This window comes from Ostrinia nubilalis, chromosome 8, assembly GCF_963855985.1.
Source record: "Ostrinia nubilalis chromosome 8, ilOstNubi1.1, whole genome shotgun sequence".
NCBI classification, from domain to species: domain Eukaryota; kingdom Metazoa; phylum Arthropoda; class Insecta; order Lepidoptera; family Crambidae; genus Ostrinia; species Ostrinia nubilalis.
Window position 1 is genome coordinate 15,066,313 of NC_087095.1, and position 24,297 is coordinate 15,090,609.

At 38.9% G+C, this 24,297-nt stretch overlaps 1 protein-coding gene across 1 annotated transcript in view; it reads right to left on the reverse strand.

Moving 5' to 3' along the window:
- Nucleotides 1–564: 564 nt before the first annotated feature.
- Nucleotides 565–24,297, reverse strand: part of LOC135074008 (V-type proton ATPase 116 kDa subunit a 1-like) — a 37,620-nt gene continuing 13,887 nt past the window's right edge. The window contains exons 3-14 of the mRNA XM_063968306.1: nt 17,797–17,964; nt 17,069–17,392; nt 10,625–10,801; nt 9,089–9,301; nt 8,675–8,825; nt 7,977–8,350; nt 7,672–7,781; nt 7,448–7,575; nt 6,490–6,707; nt 5,476–5,647; nt 3,481–3,685; nt 565–2,886 (exon numbers count right to left, since the gene is read on the reverse strand). Coding sequence (XP_063824376.1) covers nt 2,760–2,886; nt 3,481–3,685; nt 5,476–5,647; nt 6,490–6,707; nt 7,448–7,575; nt 7,672–7,781; nt 7,977–8,350; nt 8,675–8,825; nt 9,089–9,301; nt 10,625–10,801; nt 17,069–17,392; nt 17,797–17,964 — 2,367 coding nt within the window. The 3' untranslated portion in view covers nt 565–2,759. The remainder of the gene's footprint in view (nt 2,887–3,480; nt 3,686–5,475; nt 5,648–6,489; nt 6,708–7,447; nt 7,576–7,671; nt 7,782–7,976; nt 8,351–8,674; nt 8,826–9,088; nt 9,302–10,624; nt 10,802–17,068; nt 17,393–17,796; nt 17,965–24,297) is intronic.

Genomic DNA, 24,297 nt, shown 5'->3' on the forward strand with positions numbered 1-24,297 from the left:
ATCTCAAAATTTTTTTGACCTCTTTTTTGTCGATAAAAATAGGTCTAGTTTTATCTATTTTCATATGTACACTTTAACGTGACTCACACTGTATACGACTGTGAATTACTCTAGTAGCTTAGAAGGCTTAGAACATAGATTAAAACTATTGAGGGTTAACGTTATAGTGATTTTATACTGAATTTTATATCGAAGCACGTATGCTGATGGATTTATTGTAGTTATTCATTAGCACCTGTTTGCTAGGAACAGTAAATGTAAAGTATAGCACTCGTAATGGCAAGTATTGTAGTAAGTAACGAATATATTTTAAAACTATATTTTTGCTTGGATTTCATGTAGTTAAATACTTTAAGCAATTTATATTTTAATTAATTTAGCAACAGCTTCATCATTTCAATATTTATAAATTATCACTTTATGCTTTGTCTGTTATAAAATATAGACAAATATGTCACCATAATGTACTATGATATTTCATTTAATATAATTGCTATCATTTCATCTTTATTTTTATTTTGTTTTGGTATAAAATTGCTGGGTTTAATTAGGATAAAAACAATATTATCGGTAAAACTCGTTTATTGAGGAATGATGTAAAGTTAGTGTTGTAATTTATTCTGTCTGTTTGCGTATTCCGGTGTAAATTGTTATGTAATGTGCGGTTTGATATCGTGTACCTACATAAAGTCAATAAAGTCCATAAGGTTTACGGCTGGTTTCTTTTATTATGATATGTGGTAGAAATTCTTAGTAAAGACACAGTTTGATCCTCAGTGACGTTCTAATGACAATCACAATGCAAAGATTTTCTTCATAATTTTTATTATTATGATGTGAAAGTGCAAAAGTTTTCATAGAGAGACTATATCAAAACTTTTAAACTATGTTGCATCTAATTTACAATACAATTTTTCCTCTAAAACACTCTTATAACAAAAGTTTGTTTAGAGGCTTTTAGAAAGAATGAAAAAACATTTGTTGGGTACCAAAAAATAAAAACAAGCGTTTTGTTGGATTATCTTTGTCTTGTGAAAATCATTATTTACTACTTGAGTTACCTATTAGAAACATTCCTTACAAAAGTATTATTATTAATCACTCAGCCTCACAATTTAGATTTGTCCAGGAACAAGCTTAATCTGAACTACATTGTTATTGTTATAAATATAAAGGCACCAATTAAATTTTATTTACATAAAATAACTTCAACAAACTCGCTTTAAACACAATTCTTTGGCTAAACGATTATAGAAATAATAAAATATTGTAACAAAAACTCTTATTAAATTAAAATAATTAATATTTTATTAAACTTATCGATTATATTAGTTTAAACAATTCACTTACATTACAGTTTACGAGTCTATTGTGTGTGACTTTAATTAGCTTTAATTAATGTGAATATTATCACAAGATCATGCCTTTACGAACTACATCCTTGACAAAAATTACGTAGATTAATGCAATTCACTCATGTTCAATTGCTCAATACCATTTATCATATTGCTAGCCAAAAAATCATTCAGATTAAGCTGAGCTCACACGATACTGTACATGAAGGAAGTTCTTTACTTGTGGTTCGGCTTGATTTCAGATGCAAAGAATCTGTTAAATCGTAAACGATTTTTATCAATGAATATTTTTATATTTGACTCGATATTAAAAACGAGTTCATCAAAATATGAAGTATCACAAAAAGTAGCCCATGTTTTGTGCGTAATGTTGATTTGAGTATAGTTTTGTTTACATATTTACGTTAAAACTACGCCTCTCATTGACGAGTTTACGGAAAAAAATAACTGAATAATTAAGAACCTCCTGTTTTTTTGAAGTGTTGTACATTCGTGTGAACTCAGCATTAGTGGTTTTACCTGGCTGGGTCCAGGTGTGGCTATTTCATTTTTGCATCGTTAGGTTTAGCTATATCTACCTATTTCTTTTTCATCTGTGCGTTCTGGCTTTAGAATATGATTCGCATGAGGTTTTCGGGAAAGCTACCTGCTACATGGATTACTCGGAGTCCCACATAATGTGATGAAAAGCACTTGATTTGATAAAGGCACTATTAAATTCTTGTAAATTACATATTAAAATTGCACAAAAATATAACTATTCATTTATATGATCACTTGTATTTTTCTATCAGGCGTGCGTCATTAGATGTAACCCTATAATATCATGTCGCTCATTGAACACAATGCTAAAATTACAATATGTACTCGTACTAACGATAATTTCAAAATACAAACACTTGCTCTAATCTAAACTCAACAGCACACTATCGATTACTTACAGTTTCTTAGGGGTCATCTTATAGGTATACTTACTTCCAACTCTACCAGTTTGCCTATTTTGACTTTTATTTCTTGAATAGAAAAATACGTTTGTCTTAAAATATTTTTTGCATCTACCAATTTGCGAGTACCGCAAGTGGAGGGTTGACCTTTAACCATGATCATTTTATTTCAGTGTATGTATTTAAAATAAATGAAATCTTTCAAATCATATTTTTACATATTTTGCGTTCCTTTGAAGAGATTGCTTCTGTTACAGATTCATTTTGCCCTTTAGTGTAGACTCGCAAAGATTCGTTAGTTAGGTACCTTTTATAGGTTACCTGAATGCTACCATCTCTTTCTGCAGATGACCCCATTATTCCTCTGTCATTCTGGCCAAACTTAATCTTAACTAATTTGGAAAATTTACTCGATGATACTGGTTTAATTATTGCTAGAGATATATCGTGGAGGGCCGCGTCACTCCGGCGGGCCTCCGTTGGTTTCCGAGGGTTTCTCATCTTCGTCATGCTCCAGCATCGCTGAGAAGGAGAACGGCAGGAAGGCGTACCCGTGACCCTCGTAGAATTTGCTCATGAACTCCACCCTGGAAATACGAAAGACAAGCTGTAGGACCGAAAGACCGCTGTAACTTAGTGTAACTTACTAACGTTATCTACTTATGTTCTTATCAATTACATTTTAGAAGAAAACGTAGATAGGTAGTAACGATCTGTCTTTCCTGAACATTATAATCCGGGCCTTTTCAAGGCGAGAGTGAATAGGCACTTACAGGGCAGCATTATTATGTACCATCCTAGACTGCATCTCAATTAACATCAGGTGCGATTGCGGTTCAAATACCTGCCTTTTCTAGCATAAAAAAAAGATCAATCTTTCTGGTGTTGAAATCATGGGGACAACAGAAACACAGTGGTAAAACGGGACATAATAATCTTACCACGATTGCAACTTCTGTAACAGTTTTACTTCCAGTGAAACCCATCCAGTAAGGTTGAGTAGTTTCGAGGTATAGCTTTGAAGGGCAGTAAACGTAAAATAAAAACGTAAAAACCAGATTGTATGGAAGAACACTAACCCTCGGATCAATACAGTTGTTATAGTGTGGAGAACCCCTAAAATTCTGACAATTGCGAACATCTTCAAAGCAGCAAACAGTAAATTCTTAGGTTTCACTCACCAATGCAACCTGAGCGTGTGTAAGAACGCCGAGAGTCCCTCCATCAGCACCAGTATGGCCAGCGTGAAGAAGGCCCATACGCCCCAGATCACGAACATCTTTATCCCGTGCAGTATCGAGAAGCCAATGCTAAGCATTTGGCCTTCGGAATCCAGAGGCGCCATGCCCATTTTTAGCACCCGCTGCCATAGCACTGCTGATAGCTCTGGAAATTAAGATAAGTTACCAGATTAACTGTAGAATACCTAAGCTATTACAGGACCTGGAAAATAATTTGATATGTATTCTGCTTAAAACTACTTTCAGAATTATAAACCACATAGGGATTCCTAAAATGTAGGATTATGTAGGACGTTTTTTATCCACAAACCGACGTTAGAAGTTCATAAGTTCTTGTTAAGCAGTGTGCATAGGATGACTCCTTTTCGATTCTTCTATCAAAACAACAATTAGTATGTTCAATAGGATCTAAACTATCCTATAAATACACAAAGGGACACAAAACGTGTAACGTGTCCCACGCGGTAGAAGAACCTAGAACCTGAGTTGAGAGATAAATAAATAAACCTTTATTGTCACCATAACAAAAAAAAAACACATTAACACAGCTTAACTATTAAGAATAAGGTGACAAGGGCATCCGGCTCAGCGTAAGCTGTACGGCACTAGGTCCATGCAGCGCTGGTTTTCAGCCGGTGCCAGTCTTCTGCACAGTAATACAGCGTACATAGGTAGGTGCAGTGATATAAAAACCGGCCAAGTGCGTGTCGGACTCACGCACATAGGGTTCCGTACCATTGATTTATGAATTTAATTATTTTTTTTAATTTAAGTTATTTGTATGAAAGATTATGCGGTAATAAGCGGTTTACGATTTACGAGGTATTAAAAAAAACTACTTACTAGATCTCGTCAAAACAATTTTCGTTGGTAGTTTTTATAGTAGTACATCATATGTTTTTTGGTGGACCAACTTTTTTCCACTTTGGAAGCGTCTGTCACGCAAACTATTCGGTTTAGAAAAAAAGTATTTTAAAAACCTCGATATCATTTTTGAAGACCTATCCATAGATACACCACACGTATGTGTTTGATGAAAAAAAATTTTTTGAGTTTCAGTTCTAAGTATGGGGAGCCCCCAATATTTTTTTATTTTTGCATCAAAATCTTAATGCGGTTCACAGAATACATCTACCTACCAAGTTTCAACAGTATAGCTCTTATAGTTTCGGAAAAAAATGGCTGTGACATACGGACGGACAGACAGACAGACATGACGAATCTATAAGGGTTCCGTTTTTTGCCATTTGGCTACGGAACCCTAAAAAGAGAAACAAAATTAAAATAAAAAACCACACATTTTTCATCACCAGCCACTAAGCCTCTCCCACACCGTTACACCGTCAGCTCGTTAAAACAAAATCAAAACAAAGTTATCAACTCTCTATCACTGGATACAAGATAAATGATAATACACTCGGCATCAAATAAATCGCACCTCCCGCAACAAGCACTTTTCAAAAGTATGCATCCTCACTTCCCACCAACATTGGTACCATTTGAAAGCCTAGTTCTAAACTTAATTTCATTAAAGGAAAGGTTTTTACCCCAAAAATGTGTCTTTAGTAGGATCCAGAGTCACTTCTTCGAAAAATAGGTAGTTACGCTTGAGCCAACTTTTATGGCTATAAAACTGTTAAGTTGGGATTAATCGTTATCCATCTGTTAAAGAGGACACGTGAGGTCATTATCTGGTTTTATAACCATGAAAATTGGTCTAATTGATCCCACAGGTGAGCCCAAAGTGAGGTCATTTTTCAAGTCACATTTATGGTATATGTTAATCATTTATTAGGAAATTAAATTTAAGGATATTTATTGGGCTTTCAAATAACACCAATATTGTTAGAGCACCATGATTGTGTCAGAAGAAAATCTTTAAAATTCGCGTCGCGGAAGGTGCGATTTATTTGATGTTGAGTATAGTAAACTCACGAGCATGCGCCAGCGATAGAGCCCACAGCCGCAGGTAGGAGGCGGTGTGCGATACTGTCCCCAGCACGTACTCGATGGTGTGGATGGCTTGCGTGATCATCATCTCCCCCACTGCCTCTTGCGGCTCCTCTTCAGGCGTGACGTCACCGCTTTCGACCCCTTGCCGATAGTTCTGAGAAAAATATGATACACCTCAATAGACTTTTGAGTTATAATGAAATAAAGACGATTCTGATATTGAATCGTTAACGTACATCAAAAACTTAGACGCAAAACGAAGTAGGTAATTACTGAGATTCAGAACAGCCAAAATTTACAAAAACTCATGATTTTTTTTTACATGAACCACTAATCATACAATAATGAATCAATCAGTTACGGCTACGGCTACCGTATTTGCGTTTACCAGTTGACATAACTGCACAGTAATGCTCTGTAACTTTTTAGTGGGTAAACTAAAAATGGTGCCAACTGGTAACCGCTGAAGCTGTAGCAGGATTATTGCATTTGCATTCACCAGGATTAGCACCATTGTAAAGCGTCCATCTGTTGGCGCCACTACTGCATAGCTAGTGACCTTAATATAATAGTGGCGTCAACTGATGGACTTGTATTCACCAGTTGACATCACTGTAGGTAGAGTAAGGCCCTTTTCACACGTCCCGGTTGCCGGCTAACTGGCGCCGGGTATCCGGTGGTGAAGTGTATAGGCATGGTACGTAGCTTTCACATGTTCCGGCGTAATTAATCCGGCATGCCCATACACTTCACCACCGGGTACCCGGCGCCGGTTAGCCGGCAACCGGAACATGTGAAAAGGGCCTAAGTCCTGTTATTTCTTAGTGGGCTATCCACTGGTGCCATCTGGTGACCGCTGAAGCTGTAGCAGGATTATTCTATTTGCATTCACCAGGATTAGAACCATTGTAAAGCGTCCATCTGTTGGCGCCACTACATAGCTAGTGACCTTAGTGGCGCCAACTGATGGACGCAAAATGTCCTCATCACACTCACTCTTAGTTTCTTAGCCGCCAGTATGTTAAACACTGGCTTCCCAAACAGCATCACCGGGACGCACAATAGGGCGAATACCAAGAAAGTCTTCTGGAGACCATCCTGGCCATCATACATGTACGCGTGGCAGGGTGCCTTTGACTCAGACTCCTTTAGTAGCATCATGTTGATGAAGATTATCAGCACAGACGGGGCGCAGGAGGTGCCGTAAGCTGGGTCTGGACATAAAGAGGTTTCATAAGTTTGTTTTCACGACTTCTAAAAAACTGTTTTTTTTTTGCACTGTCAAGTATGGTCTGGTAACATTTAACTAGATGTGTGTAATGGTAATAGGTACGAATACCTATAAGTGGAGAAATAAAATATTTTAATTGAATGCACTCTTCTCATTCATTGCAACATTTGCATACTAGTACCCACCTACATGTGATAAGTAGGTAGGTATGTATGCAAAATTCAAATGAAGGCCTCGCTAACATTTACCTATCTCGCAGGAAAAATAACCTTTTGACTGAAGTTCTTGCAAATAAATCTCCATCTAATTATCCATTCATAGCAAAAGATGCATAATAAGACACTACTCAGTAAGTTCTGGATACTATTTTACTTGTGTATAATCATTCGTGACTGCAACAATCACACAACTTAGCCCAAAGGTCTCTAGAGAACCTGCGTGACTGCACTCCTTTTTAATTCCACTGGGGCTTCTAACGTTGTGGTATGCAAATACTAATTGCAGCTCTATTTTTAATATGCGCAGTCTTTTTATAACTATGCAGTTAGTAGTTGGTAGATATTGGCATAATAAAATGGTCAAATTACTGTCTGGAAATTAACGTGTGTGTTTTGTTGTTTTTGTTTAAGATATCCGTGGTATAAACAACAACAATAATCACGGGGTTGATTTTTTTCTTGTTAATTGAGAAGTGCAGTGCGACAAAGAGTTTGCAATAATCACCTGTCGCCACCGCAGAGTACATGGTCCATTTCATGAACATCAATATACACAAATACCAAAACAGCAGCAACAAGAATAGTATCTGTGGGATGTACTGCAGCCATATCATTTCTGTCTTCCTGAAGAAGCTGTAATATAAAACCAAAAGGTTAATCTTCCAAATCACCGATGAAACAATAAAAAAGGTCACGACTAAGTCTATTTCTATGAATACTCTTAATTACTTGAAGTTTACCACACTCAATGTCACCCCGAACGCCATGTGTATCACTCCGAATATTATTGATAGCTTCATCTTGTAGGAGTTGAGGAATATAATGTTGTTTTCTGCAAACTGCAAAGAAAATATTTCTTTAATGCAATGACGTCATCCACATTACATAGAGATTAAGAACTATAAAGGCCGTTTTCCACCGCCAAAGAGAAATTAGCTAGGGATGTCTAGCGGAGTGATATTAGTTTAGTTAAAAACATGGAAAAGCCGCTTTATGAATAGTTATTTTTTACACATAGGGCAAGATTGTCTCACCTGCCATGCAGGATCCAATCCAAAAGGATACGGAGACTGCGTGTAAGACTCCGCTGGGTCCAAAGCAAGGCTTTTATGGTTCTCTAATGTCTCACCGTCGTACACATTCTTCCAACTGCTACCGAAAATATTGAGCGACTTCGAGAAAAAATCGTTGTATATCAAGCCAGTGTATATTGAGAATATACCCATCAGAAGTATAATGTACCGACCACCGAAGAATATGTTCCATATTTCATTGTCTGTTTTCACTTTCGCGAATCTCTTTTCGTATATCACGAGGAGGGCGGCGAATATTGTCATGATGAGCCCGTGGCCCACGTCCCCGAACATTACGGCGAATAAGAATGGGAATGTTATAATTGTGTACAAAGCTGAAATAGATAAGAAAATGTAGGAACATAGTTAAAACTAGAATAAATAAATTGAATCGACTCTAATGGTTGAAGAGCTTTGGAGAAAGATAGAGTGAAACTAGTGTCAAAAGTTCAAATTCCTTCTTGCAGGTCAAATGACAAGTCACTTTCCCACTGCACAAACTTGACCTTCACTGGTTAGGTTTTTATTGGCGGTCAAGCTGTAGATCCTGGCTATACAGGAGTTGCAGCGGCGGTAACGAGAGGTGGAAATAGTCCCGTAACTACTGGAACTTGAGAGAAAACTAAACAAGGTTCGTCGGACAATGGAATATACTTTACCTGGATTAACTTCTCTATAGCTGGCGATTCCATAGGAATCGATAAGGTTCTGGAAGCCCCTAGTGAACTTGTTGGTCCTGTTGAACGTCGGTGGTATTTCTCTGGTGGGGACGTGGTGCAGTATGGACGGGATTGGACTGCCACTTGCTTTCTGCAATGTTAATTAGGTACATTAAAAATAAAGCTAAATTAACACTCATTTTATTCTATGTATTCATTCTGCATTAACCTACTACTTTAAATTAAGTAAAAACTTGGTAAAGGCTGGTAATAAATTGTCTGTGGTAAAGGTATTCAATCACTGGTATTAATTAGATTACAGTAGTATCTTAGTAGAGAGTCTAAAGTAGGTACTTGAACTGTAGTAAACTCTTTATTGTTTAAAACTGTAGAGGTTTCAAATAAAATTCTTACCACGCCATCGTCCAACGCCTTCTGCATCAAAGGCATGTCCCGTTTCGGCACCCAGCACTCAGCAATAAGACACTTCTTCACAATATCCATGCTGAACATGTTCATAGTGTGGTAGATGGCTTTCTCCTTCCTCACTACCACCATCCAGGTGCTGATGTCTCTTGCTATGTTAGCCAGGACCAGTCGCCGGTGGTGCTCCGTTTGTTCTAGAACCTTGAAACAGATAATGGATATGAGCCCCCGTAGACTAAAGACTTTTTATCGGCCGATAGTTTGGTCTACTTCTAATTTAAATCAGTCAGTGAAGGTCAAACGCCTCTATGGTCTAGTGGTAAGCCCACCTGCTTCAGACGCAGAGGTCCCGGGTTCGATTCCCAATAGGGGCAGATTTTTCTGTTCGGTTTGGTTGGTGGTAGGACTTGTTTTAAGTCCGCCTGGCTAGCTACCACCATCTTATATAAGTCTGTCGCCATAACAACAATGTTAACGGCATAGTTGTGTTCCGGCAGTTAGAGGTAAGATAGCCAGTTCCTCCTTGGTTGAGGATTCCGGGTGAAGCTCGCTTCCACCTTCGGCCTGATCATCACTTACCATCAGGTGAGATACAGGCCAAGAGCTTCCTCATTGTGAATAAAAAAAAGTCGATACTAGTTCGGTGTAATGTGCGCACTTTTAAAAATGTTCATACTGATTAACAGCTTGACTAAATTATCGGCCGACAAAAAGTCTGCAGTCTGTGGAAAGTCAAGGTATCATAAGCAGTTGAAGTAAATGGCATGAGGTCATCAGTTACCGAGTAAATGATATACCTACATAGTTTTTATAACTGTTTACAAGATACTCGTATTTACAAATTTCTAGTAACATTGAGTTTGCACTCGGATAACATTATTTTAAGTTGTTATTGTGGCTATGTACATAAATATGCCTAAGTAGGTACTAAGATAATGAATGGAAAAGTTGGCAATAGTCGATAGATGGATAAAAGTTATTCATAAGGCTAAGAAACGACGGAATTTTGATCAATTTTATATCTTTAGGACCACGAACCCACTCATAACAAGCTTTCATGAAGGGTTCGTACATCATCTACACTAATATTATAAAGAGGAAAACTTTGTTTGTTTGTTTGGTTGTAATGAATAGGCTCAAAAACTACTGGACCGTTTTTTAAAATTCTTTCACCATTCGAAAGCTACATTATCCACGAGTAACATAGGCTAAATTTTATTTTGGAAAAAAATAGGGTTCCGTAAAATATGTAGATAATGTAGTCCACGCGCGCGAAGCCGCGGGCGGAAAGCTAGTACTGTATAAAGCTGATGGCCGATGGGGCAGATATGTGGCGACCACGGCCCAGACAACGTAGTGTGGCCCCCACTAGGTGAACCGACGATCTGGTGAAGGTCGCGAGAGGTGCCTGGATACGGGCGGCGCAGGACCGGTCGTTGTAGAAATCCTTGGAGGAGGCCTTTGTCCAGCAGTGGACTTCATTTGGCTGAAACGAACGATCTTATGTACAACTATAAATCATACCATCTTCAAGTCCTTAATCCTGGTGTCGACGCCAGCCAGCATCTCCTGCTGTTCCTTGAAGGTGGCAGGGCAGGGGTACAGCGTGGCCTGGAACCCGTGGCAGACCTTCTTCACGCGGAGCTTGATCTGCTCCCCGTGGAAGAACACCACGAAAACTGTCTTTTGGAGCTCGTGACCCTGGAAACAAAGGTCAGGATGGATAAGTTAATAACACTTATCGTCTCAAGTTCTTATCAGTGACTGTTATTCTTTTTTTTACCCTAACCGTTAAGTGTGCTTGTCCTAATATCACTCACAATATCACTATTCGTTAGCTTTATTGTCATCCTCAGTCAGTCGACAATAAAGTGCGTATTTAAAGTTAAGAAAAGTTTATAGGAAAAGTTTTTATTAGTCTATTGGAAGAAAGGCATTTCCCATGATTACAGTAAATAAAATAAAATTCTAAATAAAGTAAAATAATAAAAAGTTCTAAATAAAATTAAAGAGTTTTTTAGGAAACGATCGTTTGATCGTTTCCTAAAAAACAACAAGACCGACACTAATACCAGCAAATGACTAGTCGTAGTATCATTAAAACAACTTCGATTTACTAATTATAATTCCCACAAATAATATTTTTAAATCAAACATTAAGTACCAGATTTGATACAAAGAAGCGTTCCAGCCTAACTGTACGAGCTTACAAAAGCTCCAAGTAGTTAACGAATAGAAAAATCAATAAAAAACTTAGGGCAACGACCGGCTACCACATGTCCTTTCCCGCCACCGCATAATACAGGGTTTGTGGCGTTCTCACCCCTTGCTACTGATTTCGTTTTAATAACTACGTTTGATCTTACCACAGATAGGTACCATCAATGTGGTAATCACGGAGCTGACATAGAAATACTCGTTTGATACGGCAATTACTGCTGGAATACAACTTTTAGAATGAAAAGAATGATTTTAGTTCGGAATTGGTACTCTTGATGACATTTTAGTAAGCTATACTTAAGTACATGTGAACGTTTTAAGATCTATAAATAAATTGTACAACTTCTCTGCCTAAACTTTAGACTTGATGATTTTATCTAGGTAAGGTGAAGGTCGGGCGGGCTTTGCCCAAATATTTTTTTGTTATATCGTAATTTATACTAGAGTTCGTATTTTTTTTTTGCAACAGTTTTCTATGATTTCTTTGCGTCTACCGATTGAAGAACTTCAATGACTTTTACAGCTGAAATATGTTCTTTAAAGGCAGAGTAGTAAGAGTTAAAACGATGTTACCTTGTTGTATTTCACAAGGTTAAAAGCTATTCTATGGCATGCCACCTAAGAATTAGGTTTGTGTCTTTCAACAGTTTGTTTCTGGCATAAGGAAACCTTCCATTGGTATAATATAATAGAGAAGTCGGTCGTACAAGACTTTGTTTTTCTTTACACTAATGGATTTGCTTTCAGCAAAACACTTATAAATCAGCTGATCGCACCTTACAAATTGCAGAATACTGTTGACCTATTTTTAAATTAGATAAGAACACGTGTAGGTGCGTATACGCATTACATTTTAAACGTTATAAACTACATAAAATAGGACTAGAATTTACTGGAAATCGTTCATTGTTTTTTTTTAAATACGTGTAGTTTCTACCAGCTTTAGAATGCTGTTTAGCTTTTTTTATACCAATACTAGCTTACCGCCCGCGGCTTCGCCCGCGTGGAATTTTGTCTGTCACAGAAAAACTTTATCGCGCGCGTCCCTGTTTCAAAAACCGGGATAAAAACTATCCTATGTTCTTTCCCGGGACTCAAACTATCTCTATGCCAAATTTCATCAAAATCGGTTGCGAGGTTTAAGCGGGAAAGCGTAACAGACAGACAGACAGACAGAGTTACTTTCGCATTTATAATATTAGTTGGGATGTCTCAATCTCTACATGAATTTTAAAACAGTCACTCTCGCTGTCTGTTTGCTTAAATTTTTAAACGGATTTTAATGAGGTATTCAGCAATAGATAGAGTGATTCAAGAAGAAGGTGTATCAGTAGGTACATATAAATTCAATGCAGTCGTGCGGAGCCGGGGCGGGTCCCTAGTTTACAATATGAGTGGTTAGATTTTAGCTTTTAATATTATTACTAGCTTTGGACTAGTTTGCTTGCTAGTTTTAGTTATTTATCTACAGTTATTAGGCCGTGATGATGGCCGGTGATAACTGATAGTCATATCGCGGAGACAAAGGTTTACGGCCGCGTTTATGTACCACATAAAACAATTTGACGCACATCTATATTAATGATGAACATGAACTATTTTCGAGCACAATAAACTATCTGCTGTTTAGTTTTGGCATGCATTTGAAAGATTGTTGTGCGTAATCATGATTTTGGATGATTCTGGCATGATGACTAAACCAGTTAATGTTTTTAGAATCAAACCCTTGACACCATGTCGGCATTCGATTCGACGTTATGACGATATGTCGGCGTTCTATTGAATTATTGAATGGAATAGAATGAATGGAAGCACTATTACGAATTGTTTTATGTTTGAACGTGGTATTGTAGATATATCAAACGTCGTTATCAAACGATGTATCAGAGCGGAAGTGTTCCTTAATAAAGAGAGTACGGTGGTAAACTTAAGGTACTATTGCAACTCGAAGGCTTTCCCGAACACACCCCCTTTTGTCCTACACAATCAACAAAACCATGTCAACATTCAAAATTTTTTGTAGACAATTTTGTTGAATGTTGAGATGTTTTTGTTGATTATATAGGGCAAGACACGCGCTGGAGACCCGGCTTTAATATTTTAAGTGTAATCAAAATCTACAGGAACAGTTGAATCATCTTGATGTCATCATCATCATCATTTCAGCCATAGGACGTCCACTGCTGAACATAGGCCCCCCCAATGCTTTCCATGTTGATCGATTGGTAGCGGCCTGTGTCCAGCGCTTCCCAACTTGATGCATTTCCAGGGCATCTTCATGTATTTAACCAAATCTGTTTTTAGAATCTATTATTGAGTTTAAAGTGTTGTTAGGCCTGAGTGCCACTTTCTACATAAGTACTGACAAAAAGCGATACTTTATAAAGTAACAGGCTTCTTTCTTGAAGCTCAATGTATCTAATTTTATTGAAGTTGTGATGACAAAAGATAACAACACGACTTTGGATGTAATCAAGAGGAGGCAATTAACACTAAAGAGCTCTACCAGTGTAGTTAATAACACCCTATGTGTGTAGCATTTAGGCTTAACAACGAGCTAATGATCAGTTATTTGTGACAGGTCGATGCCGCGATGGAGCAGTGGCGAGTTGAATATCATAGACATTATTGAGTGCCAGGTACGATTCTTGGTCAGGGCAGAGATTTCGTTACCTATGTGGAATCAGTCTGTTGTTGTATTTTGGAAGTCTGATTTGATTGAATTTGAATTTAAGGATGTTACTTGTGACATAATGATAATAAATAATGTTATGTTAATTACCTACTTATTGTTTTGGTGTGGAATTTTTAACTTTCAACAAAAAAGAATGGTTATCTGTATTTGAGGCATAACCTTCCATATTTCTTTCTAAATATACCAGTCAAATACATCAGGGAGTGGCGTGTCGAGTATGGCTTCTATATTCGTGGCGATGACATTTGCCGCATATTTGGGCAATGGCCTCTACAAGTTCGTCAACACAGCCAAAGGTCGACGTAAAAGCTGGGGTTGATATATTAAAATTTCATGGAAGGTGCAAGTAAAATACTGGCAACACTTTATGTAATTCACACAAATGAAATTAGGCGTAACTCTGTCTGTTACGTTTGTATCCTAAAATTGTAACCAATTTTGGTGAATTTCAGTGTAGAGATAGATATGTCAACGTGAAATTGGGAACTCTGTCAGTTTATAATATTACGCGTGAGATTGTAAACTAACAGTGGGTTAGGTTAGGTTAGATTGTTATCTAACTACGTCAAATTATAATCTAACGGAATACACAATTTTACGGTGACAGATACAAGCATAAGGAAGGAAAGCGTAGGAACCTAGAAAAATCTCTATTTTAACCCCTCTAAGATTTTTACAACAGTTTTATTAATAGGGAATCAACTGACAATTTCTTAAAAAAACGAAATACTAAAGGTCGGTTGCAAAATACATCTAAAAACCCTTTGTTGACCGCCATAATTCCTAGAAAACGATCGTAACTAATTGAACTAGCTAGAGCAATTGACTAGAAGGGAAATTATTGGGTAATTACGCAAGACTAGTTTCTGTTAGCAGTTTTGCTCGCGTAGATTGTTAGATATCGAAATTCGTCGGTTTATCACCGACCAAAGTTTTAGTAGGTATATTTCATATTTTATCTTAGGCATGAAGGTCAGAATCAAAGGCACGTGAAGATCCTTTTTCATTATTTGAAAAGATAAGGTTTTGGTGTCATCAAGGTTACTCTTTTGATGGTTGAATGTTCGTTCGGGGACAAACCTTACGATGTTATGAAACATTACGTTAGTATGAGACACACGAGTATTTAATGAGGGCTATCGTTTTTATACTTAACAGTTGGCACCCCTGGCGATTGACAGGACCTTACTCTACAGTGGCGCCATCTTGATGAGTGCAAATGCGATAGTCCTCCTACCACTTTAGCGCTCACCAGTTGGTGCCACTGTCTTCGCTAATAGCAAGTGACAGGACCTTACTCTACAGTGGCGCTAACTGGTGAGCGCTAAAACGATAGCCCTCATTCCTGACTCATAAAATGAAATCAGAAAATTATCTTTTTTTTTCTGAAAACTTTTTGAGTGTAGGTAATACAACTACACTTGCGAGCAAAAGTATGGAATCACTTACATGAAGTTGTTTCCACGCGATCTTGTGTACAAACCAATTTGTTAATAACAAAAAAAGTAGCACCATTTTAAAGATTAAACTTTTAACTTTAAATTGATACCAAATTCATTTAAATCACACCAGTATTTAAAAAGATATCCCGGCTGATGTAAAGAAGTAAGGAAAAAGACATGTATCAACTGTCTGATACGTCGCGAGTTGCGGCCTATTTACCCCCCATAAAAGCAAGTGTTTTGGGATTTTTGCTTTCACACGTTGATCCATACACATCTCCGCTTATTTTGACACTTTACCTGGGATTCTACACCTTCAGAAGCAGCACAAATCGTTGCACTATTGCAAGAAGGGCTCAGCCAGAGGGCTGTCGCACGTCAGCTCCACATAAGCCAGTCCTGGGTTTCGAAAGTTTTAAGACGCTTTCGGGAGACTGGTGGCTTTATCCCGAGACCAAGTTCTGAACATTGCCGGTGCACATCGCAGAGGGAAAATCGTTTTTTCATGTCAACTTCTCTACGAAATCGTCATTTGACTGGTATCCACGTCCAGCAAGAGCTCAGAAATGTTCGTAGGATAGCTGTTAGCAAGTGGACAGTTCGTCTAAGATATAAACAATAGAATTTGACTCCAAAAAGGCCTACCACAGGCTTGAAACTGACGGCAGGTCACCGATAAGCACGCTTTCAATTTGCTCCTACACATCTCGATGGGAAGTCGAGCAAGCCACCCCCATAAGCCAATGTTTTAGCGAACCAGGACTGCACAAATCGCTCCCCAGGCCGTCTATAGACCCGACCTCTTCGACTGCTGCACTGCAAAAACAGTCTGCATTCATCGGATAACAAAACTCGCCTCCATTACTTGCCTTCCGAGTGCGAGCTAATTGAAAGCGTGCTTGTCGGCGACCTGCCGTCAGTTTCCAGCCTGTGGCAGGCCTTTTTGGAGTCAAATTTTATTGCTCATATCTTAAACGAACTGTCCACTCTCTAACAGCTATCCTACGAACATTTCTGAGCTCTTGCTGGACGTCGATACCAGTCAAATGACGATTTCGTAGAGAAGTTGACATGAAAAAAACGGTTTTCCCTCTGCGATGTGCACCGGCAATGTTCAGAACTTGGTCTCGGGATAAAGCCACCAGTCTCCCGAAAGCGTCTTAAAACTTTTGAAACCCAGGACTGGCTTATGTGGAGCTGACGTGCGACAGCCCGCTGGCTTAGCCCTTCTTGCAATAGTGCAACGATTTGTGCTGCTTTTGAAGGTGTAGAATCCCAGGTAAAGTCAAAAGAAGCCGAGATGTGTATGGATCAACGTGTAAACGCAAAAATCCGAAAACACGTGCTTTTATAGGGGGTAAATAGGCCGCAACTCGCGACGTATCAAACAGTTGGTACATGTCTTTTTTCTTACTTCTTCACATCAGCCGGGATATCTTTTTAAATACCGGTGTGATTTAAATGAATTTGGTATCAATTTAAAGTTAAAAGTTTAATCTTTAAAATGGTGCTACTTTTTTAGTTACTAACAAATTCGTTAGTACACAAGATCGCGTGGAAACAACTTCATGTAAGTGATTCCATACTTTTGCTCGCGAGTGTAGAACTCACCGTAACAGGATCCTTCAACGGCTGATCAATTTGGGACTGCTTGAAGAATATGTTCCCGTGGGATATCCTCCATAGCATCCTCTCAAAAGACGGCACCCTGGGTGTCGCGACCACACCAGCTATGAACCCCAGGTGTCCCAGAGCTTCGTTGTTGTATATCGCAACAGACGTGGAAATCTTCTTCTGGGCTGAGTGGTCTTGGAAGAAGGTCTGCGTCTTTTCGATGAGGATCTTCAGCTCGATCAGGGATAAGTAATCCGTCTTCAGGTTTTGTGCGTTTCTGGTGATCTCTTGGATTTCTGATTCAATGTAGTCTATTCTTTCCTGAAAGTCAATTAAAATTGAAAAGTGTGAAATAGTGGTGATTTTTTTTAAAGGTGAAATAGTCGGGAGTGTTTTTAGCTATGTTTGATGAAAATCGGACTAAGGTGGCCGCCGCCACAAAATGTCGGAACATATTATATTTTTAACAACTCCCTCAAAATGGGTATCAAATGAAAGGTCTTATTTAATAGAATAATGTGACATAAAAAATTAAGATCTGAATAAAGGGTCTGACTTACATAAGCTTTTCGTGTCGGGGGTTTTTAAAATTTTTATAGTTTTGTTTCTTTTTTGGGATACAAACCATGTGTGAACTTTTGAACTACTTACTGGGATGTGTAATCTGCAAGATGGTTTTGACATTTATAATTTCGCTAGCTTACTAAGACCAATGATTCTTTTACCTCAAGTATATTGATTTCCCTCGGACTGAGCGACCGAGGGCCAGGCTTGGGCGGAGGAGGTGGTTCTGGCAACTCTCCGCTGACCCACCGGAGCTTCCTCTCCATCTCGCTGCATCGTCTGACCTCGCTGACGTAGCGCCTTTGGAAGTCGTTGACGTGGGGGTTCAGCTGAGGACAAAGATGTTTGTTGAACTACAACACACATTTGATAACTAAATAAAAACTGGCCTAGAGCTTAACTCAGTGCTTGAGGTATTTGAGGCGATACCTGATATAGTTCCAAAATACTGAACTGTCCTATCCATGACATTGACAGCGGGGCGCCACCGTCAATACCGGCTCGCTGGTTCCGATTTTTGCCATGTTGGAAACCATATAGTTGAACGATGGTAGCGCCCCCCTGTCATTGAGTATGGTGGGACAGTTCAGCGTGGGTCATCTATATTATGACGTGACAGTGCATACAAATCTGAAGGTTAGCTGACGTTTGACCGTCACAAAATTACCCTCCCGTGCCGCTCTCATGTCTTAGGCACTGACTGATTCAAGCACTAAACATATAGTAAAGGAAGGAGACACAGATAATGTAATGGAGAAAGTGCGAATTGAATAAAGAAACCAATCTTCTGTAGACCATGGGTTGCCAATAAAATTACAAATAAACATTAAACAAAGATTTGATAAAACCATATCTTTAAAATAAAGTTTACTTTTTAATTCAAGGTGACAGAAATAATAAGTGTGTAGATACTGTAGGAATCGTTAGTAAAACTATGCCAGAACTGATTGTAGTAAGACAGTAGTAACATCCAATAATAATAAACAATATCCAACGATGGCGTAACCGAGGCGTCATTCTTCCCTATCAAAATCCACTTATTCGTTTTGCTTCGCGTCCGTAGTTTATGTGAACGACATAATAAATGTAGCACAAATGTCAATTCGTATTTATGGCGCCCGCACCTACACCGAAAATAGACTGTTATATTCGATAAGGATGCCACTATTACGCACGATGACGTACTATCCATTGTAATTCAAACTCTACCTTCCACGTGTTCTGTCAATGGCGTAGTGATCTAGCCTCAAGGGAGCTTTGCGCCCGACCCTGGACGCGTTAGCGGAACAAATGATAAATATTTCATGCCCGGACTGGAGGATTCTAACTGGGTTTGAACAGGCTTAAATTTGCGCAAAACATACAATAATAAATCCACACGGGTAGGCCGGAACTGGCCTTCAAACTGATGGCATCGCATTCGTTTGTTTCAGCCGAATGACGTCCACTGCTGGGCAATGGCCTCCCCCAAGGATTTCCACCTCCCGCATCCAGGTGCCTGGATCTGGATCGTCGGTCCACCTATTGGGAGGCCTGCCCACATTACGTCTTCTGGCTCGTGGTCGCCACTCGAAAACTTTTCTGCCCCCCATCGCATTAAGTAAAATAAATCAACGATTTTTTTCCAGAACGATTGTCCGATTAGTATTTTTATTACAACGTGCTCTAAAGGCTATATGTAATACTGATTGAGACATTTCGGACAGCTTTTTCGTCGTTAAACATTTATATTATGGATAGTCGTTGCCGTTATACGTTATCTAAATATATAAAAGGAGAAACTGACTGACTGACTGACAGATCAACGCACAGCCTAAACGGCTAAACGTAGGCACTTGAAATTTGGAAGGGACGTAGCTTAGGTACCGTAGAGGTGCACTAAGAAAGGAGTTCCCGAAATTCCCACGGGAACGGGAATTAGCGGGAAAAACGGGATTCGCGCGTACGAAGTCGCGGGCGGCCGCTAGTATATACCTATAGGACACCCCTGAAAAATAACCCTAGACACGCCAATGGTCTTACATAATATGCCAGCTCATTAAAGGTTGGCATTCCAGCAGTTTTCATTCAGAAACATTTTTCACAAACAAACCTATTACCAGCGAGCCGGATGGTGGGCAGTTCATTGTCGTTTCAATTAAAACAATAACTTCAGTGCTCAAATGAGTGATATACGACTGTAACTACAACTATTAGGTTCCTAGCGGCCGACTGACTTTAGACCTCAATAGATCGCCTTTAAAATGACATTGGAATGCGTGGGAAATCTTAAACGGTTTTAATCCAGTCCTTAGCAACATACGAGTAGAGTGTAGTATGGTCACTTACTTTTTTAGTTATAAAGAAAAAAGTTCAGATTACCGGTTTCAGATTTCGAAACAACGCCCAAAACTTGAAATCTCAGACAAAATTCTGTTTGTTTTGATTGGTTATCATCATCATCATTTCATCCAATAGGACGTCTGTTGTCCACAGCTGAACACAGGTCTTCCCTAATGATTTTCATACTGGCCGGTTGCTAGCGGCCTGAAGCCATCGCCTTCCTGCTTTATGAGGTCATCTGTCTACCTTGTGTAATTGCGGTAGACATATTGTAATTCAACCGATCCTTACCTTATACCTGAAACTAGCGGCCGCCCGCGACTTCGTACGCGTTGATCCCGTGTTACCCCCTTAGGGGTAGAATTTCGTAAAATCATTTCTTAGCGGATGCTTTCCTCATAACATCTACCTGCATGCAAATTTCAGCCCGATCCGTCCAGTGGTTTGGGCTGTGCGTTGATAGATCACTATGTCAGTCAGTCACCTTTGAGTTTAAAACGCATATTTGGCTTCGTTTTGTAATCCGCACCTACGTTTTTTATTCTTCCTTAGAAGTTTCTGGAGTCTTCCTCCATACATTAGAGTGATTCTTGACAATGGGCGCGGCGGCCGAGCCCGTCGGCTAATATTATTGTAACGTATCATTGCTTACAAACCCTTCGCTTTCGATACGTCTTCGATAAACACTTAAGGATATTATTTTGAATACTTTGAGATTGCTAACTGTTTTGTAAATATGGCAATTTCCATAAAGTTTTGTTTATCTGTACATATATTATTATTCTGATAACTTCTTGTGTTGTATTGTAAAGATTTATAAAAAAAAAATATATTCGAGCGGAGGATTTATCAGAGGGCTGTTAACTACTTCGTGACACGTAGCTGGATAAAAAGGGTCCATAAAGTGTATGGTATTTTACGAGAATAGGTAAGTATGGAATCAAATGCTTAAAACTGAATTGATTAGGACTTTGTTATTAAAGGTCTAGCACTCAGTCAGTGTCTGAGGTAGAATGGTAGCGGCACGGGAGGGATGACATTGACATTATTGTGATGTGACAAAGCGTATAATTCTCTTGGAGATCCCGGTCGAGATATTCCTCAGGTCAAAAATCTTCACTTTAGACTTTAATCCTTGAAAGGAGTCCCTTTGTACCTATCACGTGTTGTCTGCAGTACTAGTGGATCAGTGGTAATAGCCGTCTGAGCGGACGCACTGATTGCTCTATTGTACGAGGTCCATGTTACGATTCAAAGCTTAAAGAAAACTGTTTCTTGGGCACCAGCAAAAAACAAACCTTAATTAAAAAAAACGTATACTGCCTAAGGCTGTATCAATACTTCTTTACTGGATAATATCATCATATAGCCAACAAAACGCGGAAGGAGACGTGCTGGTGGCAAACGACGACTAACGTAACCAAGGGGTCCCTTGGTGATGACAGCGTCATCATCGGCACCGATCGGCTCGAATCACTCGCCTTGGGACACCGTGAACGCACAATTACCTCGTATCTTAGAATCTATTGTAATTAGGAGGCGAGAATTATTTTTTTATACAGCAAGCGATTTTTATTTCTATTAATATCGTTAGGACCCGAAAACTGCTTTAGATCTAAATCCTTGCGAGGAGTCCCTTTAAGTTTGCTATCACGTTTAGCCTTCACTTTACCGCAGTGGATCAGTGGTAATAACCGTCTGAGCGGACGCACTGATTGCTCTATTGTACGGGGTCTTTGCCCAGCGAAGGCGAACAGATTGTTACGACATCACCGGATGAAGGAATCCTGGACGTCTGTATTCTAGTTGCCAAAATTGTGGCACTTAGCTAGAGTAGTAGAGCTGGGTAAACAAGCCTAAGTGATTTAACCTCTAAAGTGAAGCAGTTTCTATCTATTAGCTTATACTTATAGACTAAGAGCTAGTGAACGCCAGACCTACGTCATTTTGTAAAAGCTGAAAGTGTCAGCGTATGCTCTCAATATAGGTATGAAAGTTGGTGCATTACGAAGTTTGGGTCATCGTGACTTTAGCAGCTACCCTAAAAAGATTGGCAAAGAGTTGGAACTGTCAAAACTGTCTGGCTGATGAGGAAACTACTTCTAATTATTACTAAGTAAATTGGCAGAATACGCTGACGACCTTTCAGCTTTTATAAAATGACATAGGTCTGGCTTTCACTAGCTCTTAGTCTAATAAGTGAATTTCTTGATCCTACATTTGCACAGAGAGAGACTTATCTTTTATACTATATGTCCTTTTATTGGTTTCCAATAATTATGGTATCTTGCTTAACTAAACGCAAAATTGTTTCTTAGAGTTGAGTACTCTAGATATTGAGTACTTTTCAATATTATTACTGTTTGATACCAAATTGATGTTATTTATTTGTTTATTACCAAAATACTATATGCACTAACAAATAAATCAGAGCTCCCTTGCATAGTTTACTAACGCGCTCGATACCCATCTATTTGCAATAGTTATTTGAAGTCGCAAATTGGTTTTATTCGCCACTTACTCAGCGATCGAAATTCCCGTACACCTGGGCCTACAATAGCCTACAATAGCAATCAATCAAAGTCACATTCTAGAAAGTACTAACATAACAAACAGAGCTGTCAATAAAAAGTTTTCGTGAATTTGTAACGAGCGCCGTGACCTTAACCTATCGGCTGCCGACTAGTGCCCTGAATTAAATACGAACCAAACTTCGAAGGTACAATTAATTAGGGTTCACATCTGAAACATTTACAACCGGCTTTTGTTTATAGCTTAGCTAAAAACATTTTTCGCGCGTGTGTACCCTTTTAAAAACGGGATAAAACTATCCCATGTTCATCCCTGTGTTAACTATCTCAATACCTTTCATCTGCATCAGTTAAAAACATAATCCTCTTTCTGGTGCAGTCGGGTAAAAAGTGGTTTAAGTGTGAAAACGACACAGGCAGTTTCGCATTTAGTAAGTCTCAGTTTATGGCTCTCCATTCTGATATTTGCTTACGTCTCTTTCAAAATCTCTACTTCTGCTTTTCAGCGTATATGTCTAGAATTTTTTAAATTATTCTCTCTCTCTCTCTCTCTCTCTTCTTCTTCTAATGTGGGTGTCTAAAGCCCGTTTTCACCATCAATCCCTAATTTTTAAGTGACCCCTATGGTAACACATAACAGGAATAATTTTGATTTCATTGGGGTCACTTAAAATTTGAGATTGATGGTGAAAACGGGCATAAGTGGTGTAACTCTTTAAATCCAGCCACGTTTACTTGCAACCGCAGCTGACGTAGTCACACAAATCAATAATCCAGACGGTCCTCAGATTCGTAAAATTTTCCATGTGAGAATAATTTATTGATTCAATGTAGGTACCTATATTCAAAGGTCACATTCACGACAATGTTTTTCCTATTGTGTGTGTCACCTTACGACAGACAGAGACTTATTTTTGGTGTAAAACTCAATACTTAAACAATGTTACGATTCAATATTATACCGTGTATTATCACATTGATCGACAGTAACGTCCACGGGCGTAGGCTTGAGTGCCGAAAGACGTAGCATGGGCAGGCCTCCCACTAGGTGGACCGACGATCTGGTGAAGGTCGCGGGAGGCGCCTGGATGCGAGCGGCGCAGGACCGGTCTTTGTGGAAATCCTTGGGGGAGGCTTTTGTCCAGCAGTGGACGTCTTTCGGCTGAAACGAACGAACGAACGTCCACGGGCGTTCAGGTAGTAAAGGATGACGACAGAACGCCTATAGACTCCATAGTTTTTACTCGTTTTACATTGACACTACTCCCATAGGCAATGTATGTGAATAAGCAGAGACATTTGGGATGTAAATTCTTAACTTGTACTATCCACCAAAGTGTTATTTTTATTTTTTCTTATTTTATAAGTCTGTTGTAATAATGTTGACTGACTGTAATTGTATCAGGCTGACTCAATCGAATCGACGACGAAACGGCCTCGAATAAACTAAATCGTTTATCGAATGATTCGAAAAAGAATTCGAAATTGCATTGTACTGCTGACTAAAATGGGGATCACAATTGAATAGATCACATTAATCAAAGATTCCAGTCACGTCCAATAAAAAAATACTTCATTCTAGTGCTGATAAAACTCTACCTACCTGTTAGGGCTTGTTCTATCTGTGTAATATCCCGTTTTTTGCAGGATCCCGTTTCTACTATACGTTCACACGAACATCCCGTTTACGGTAAATCCCGCAAAATACCGATCCATTCGAATTTGTAATCAGAATTTCAAACATACTATGTCAGTGATAAAGGTAGCAGGAAGGCGCTGGATGCAAGCCGCTACAAACCATGCGATATG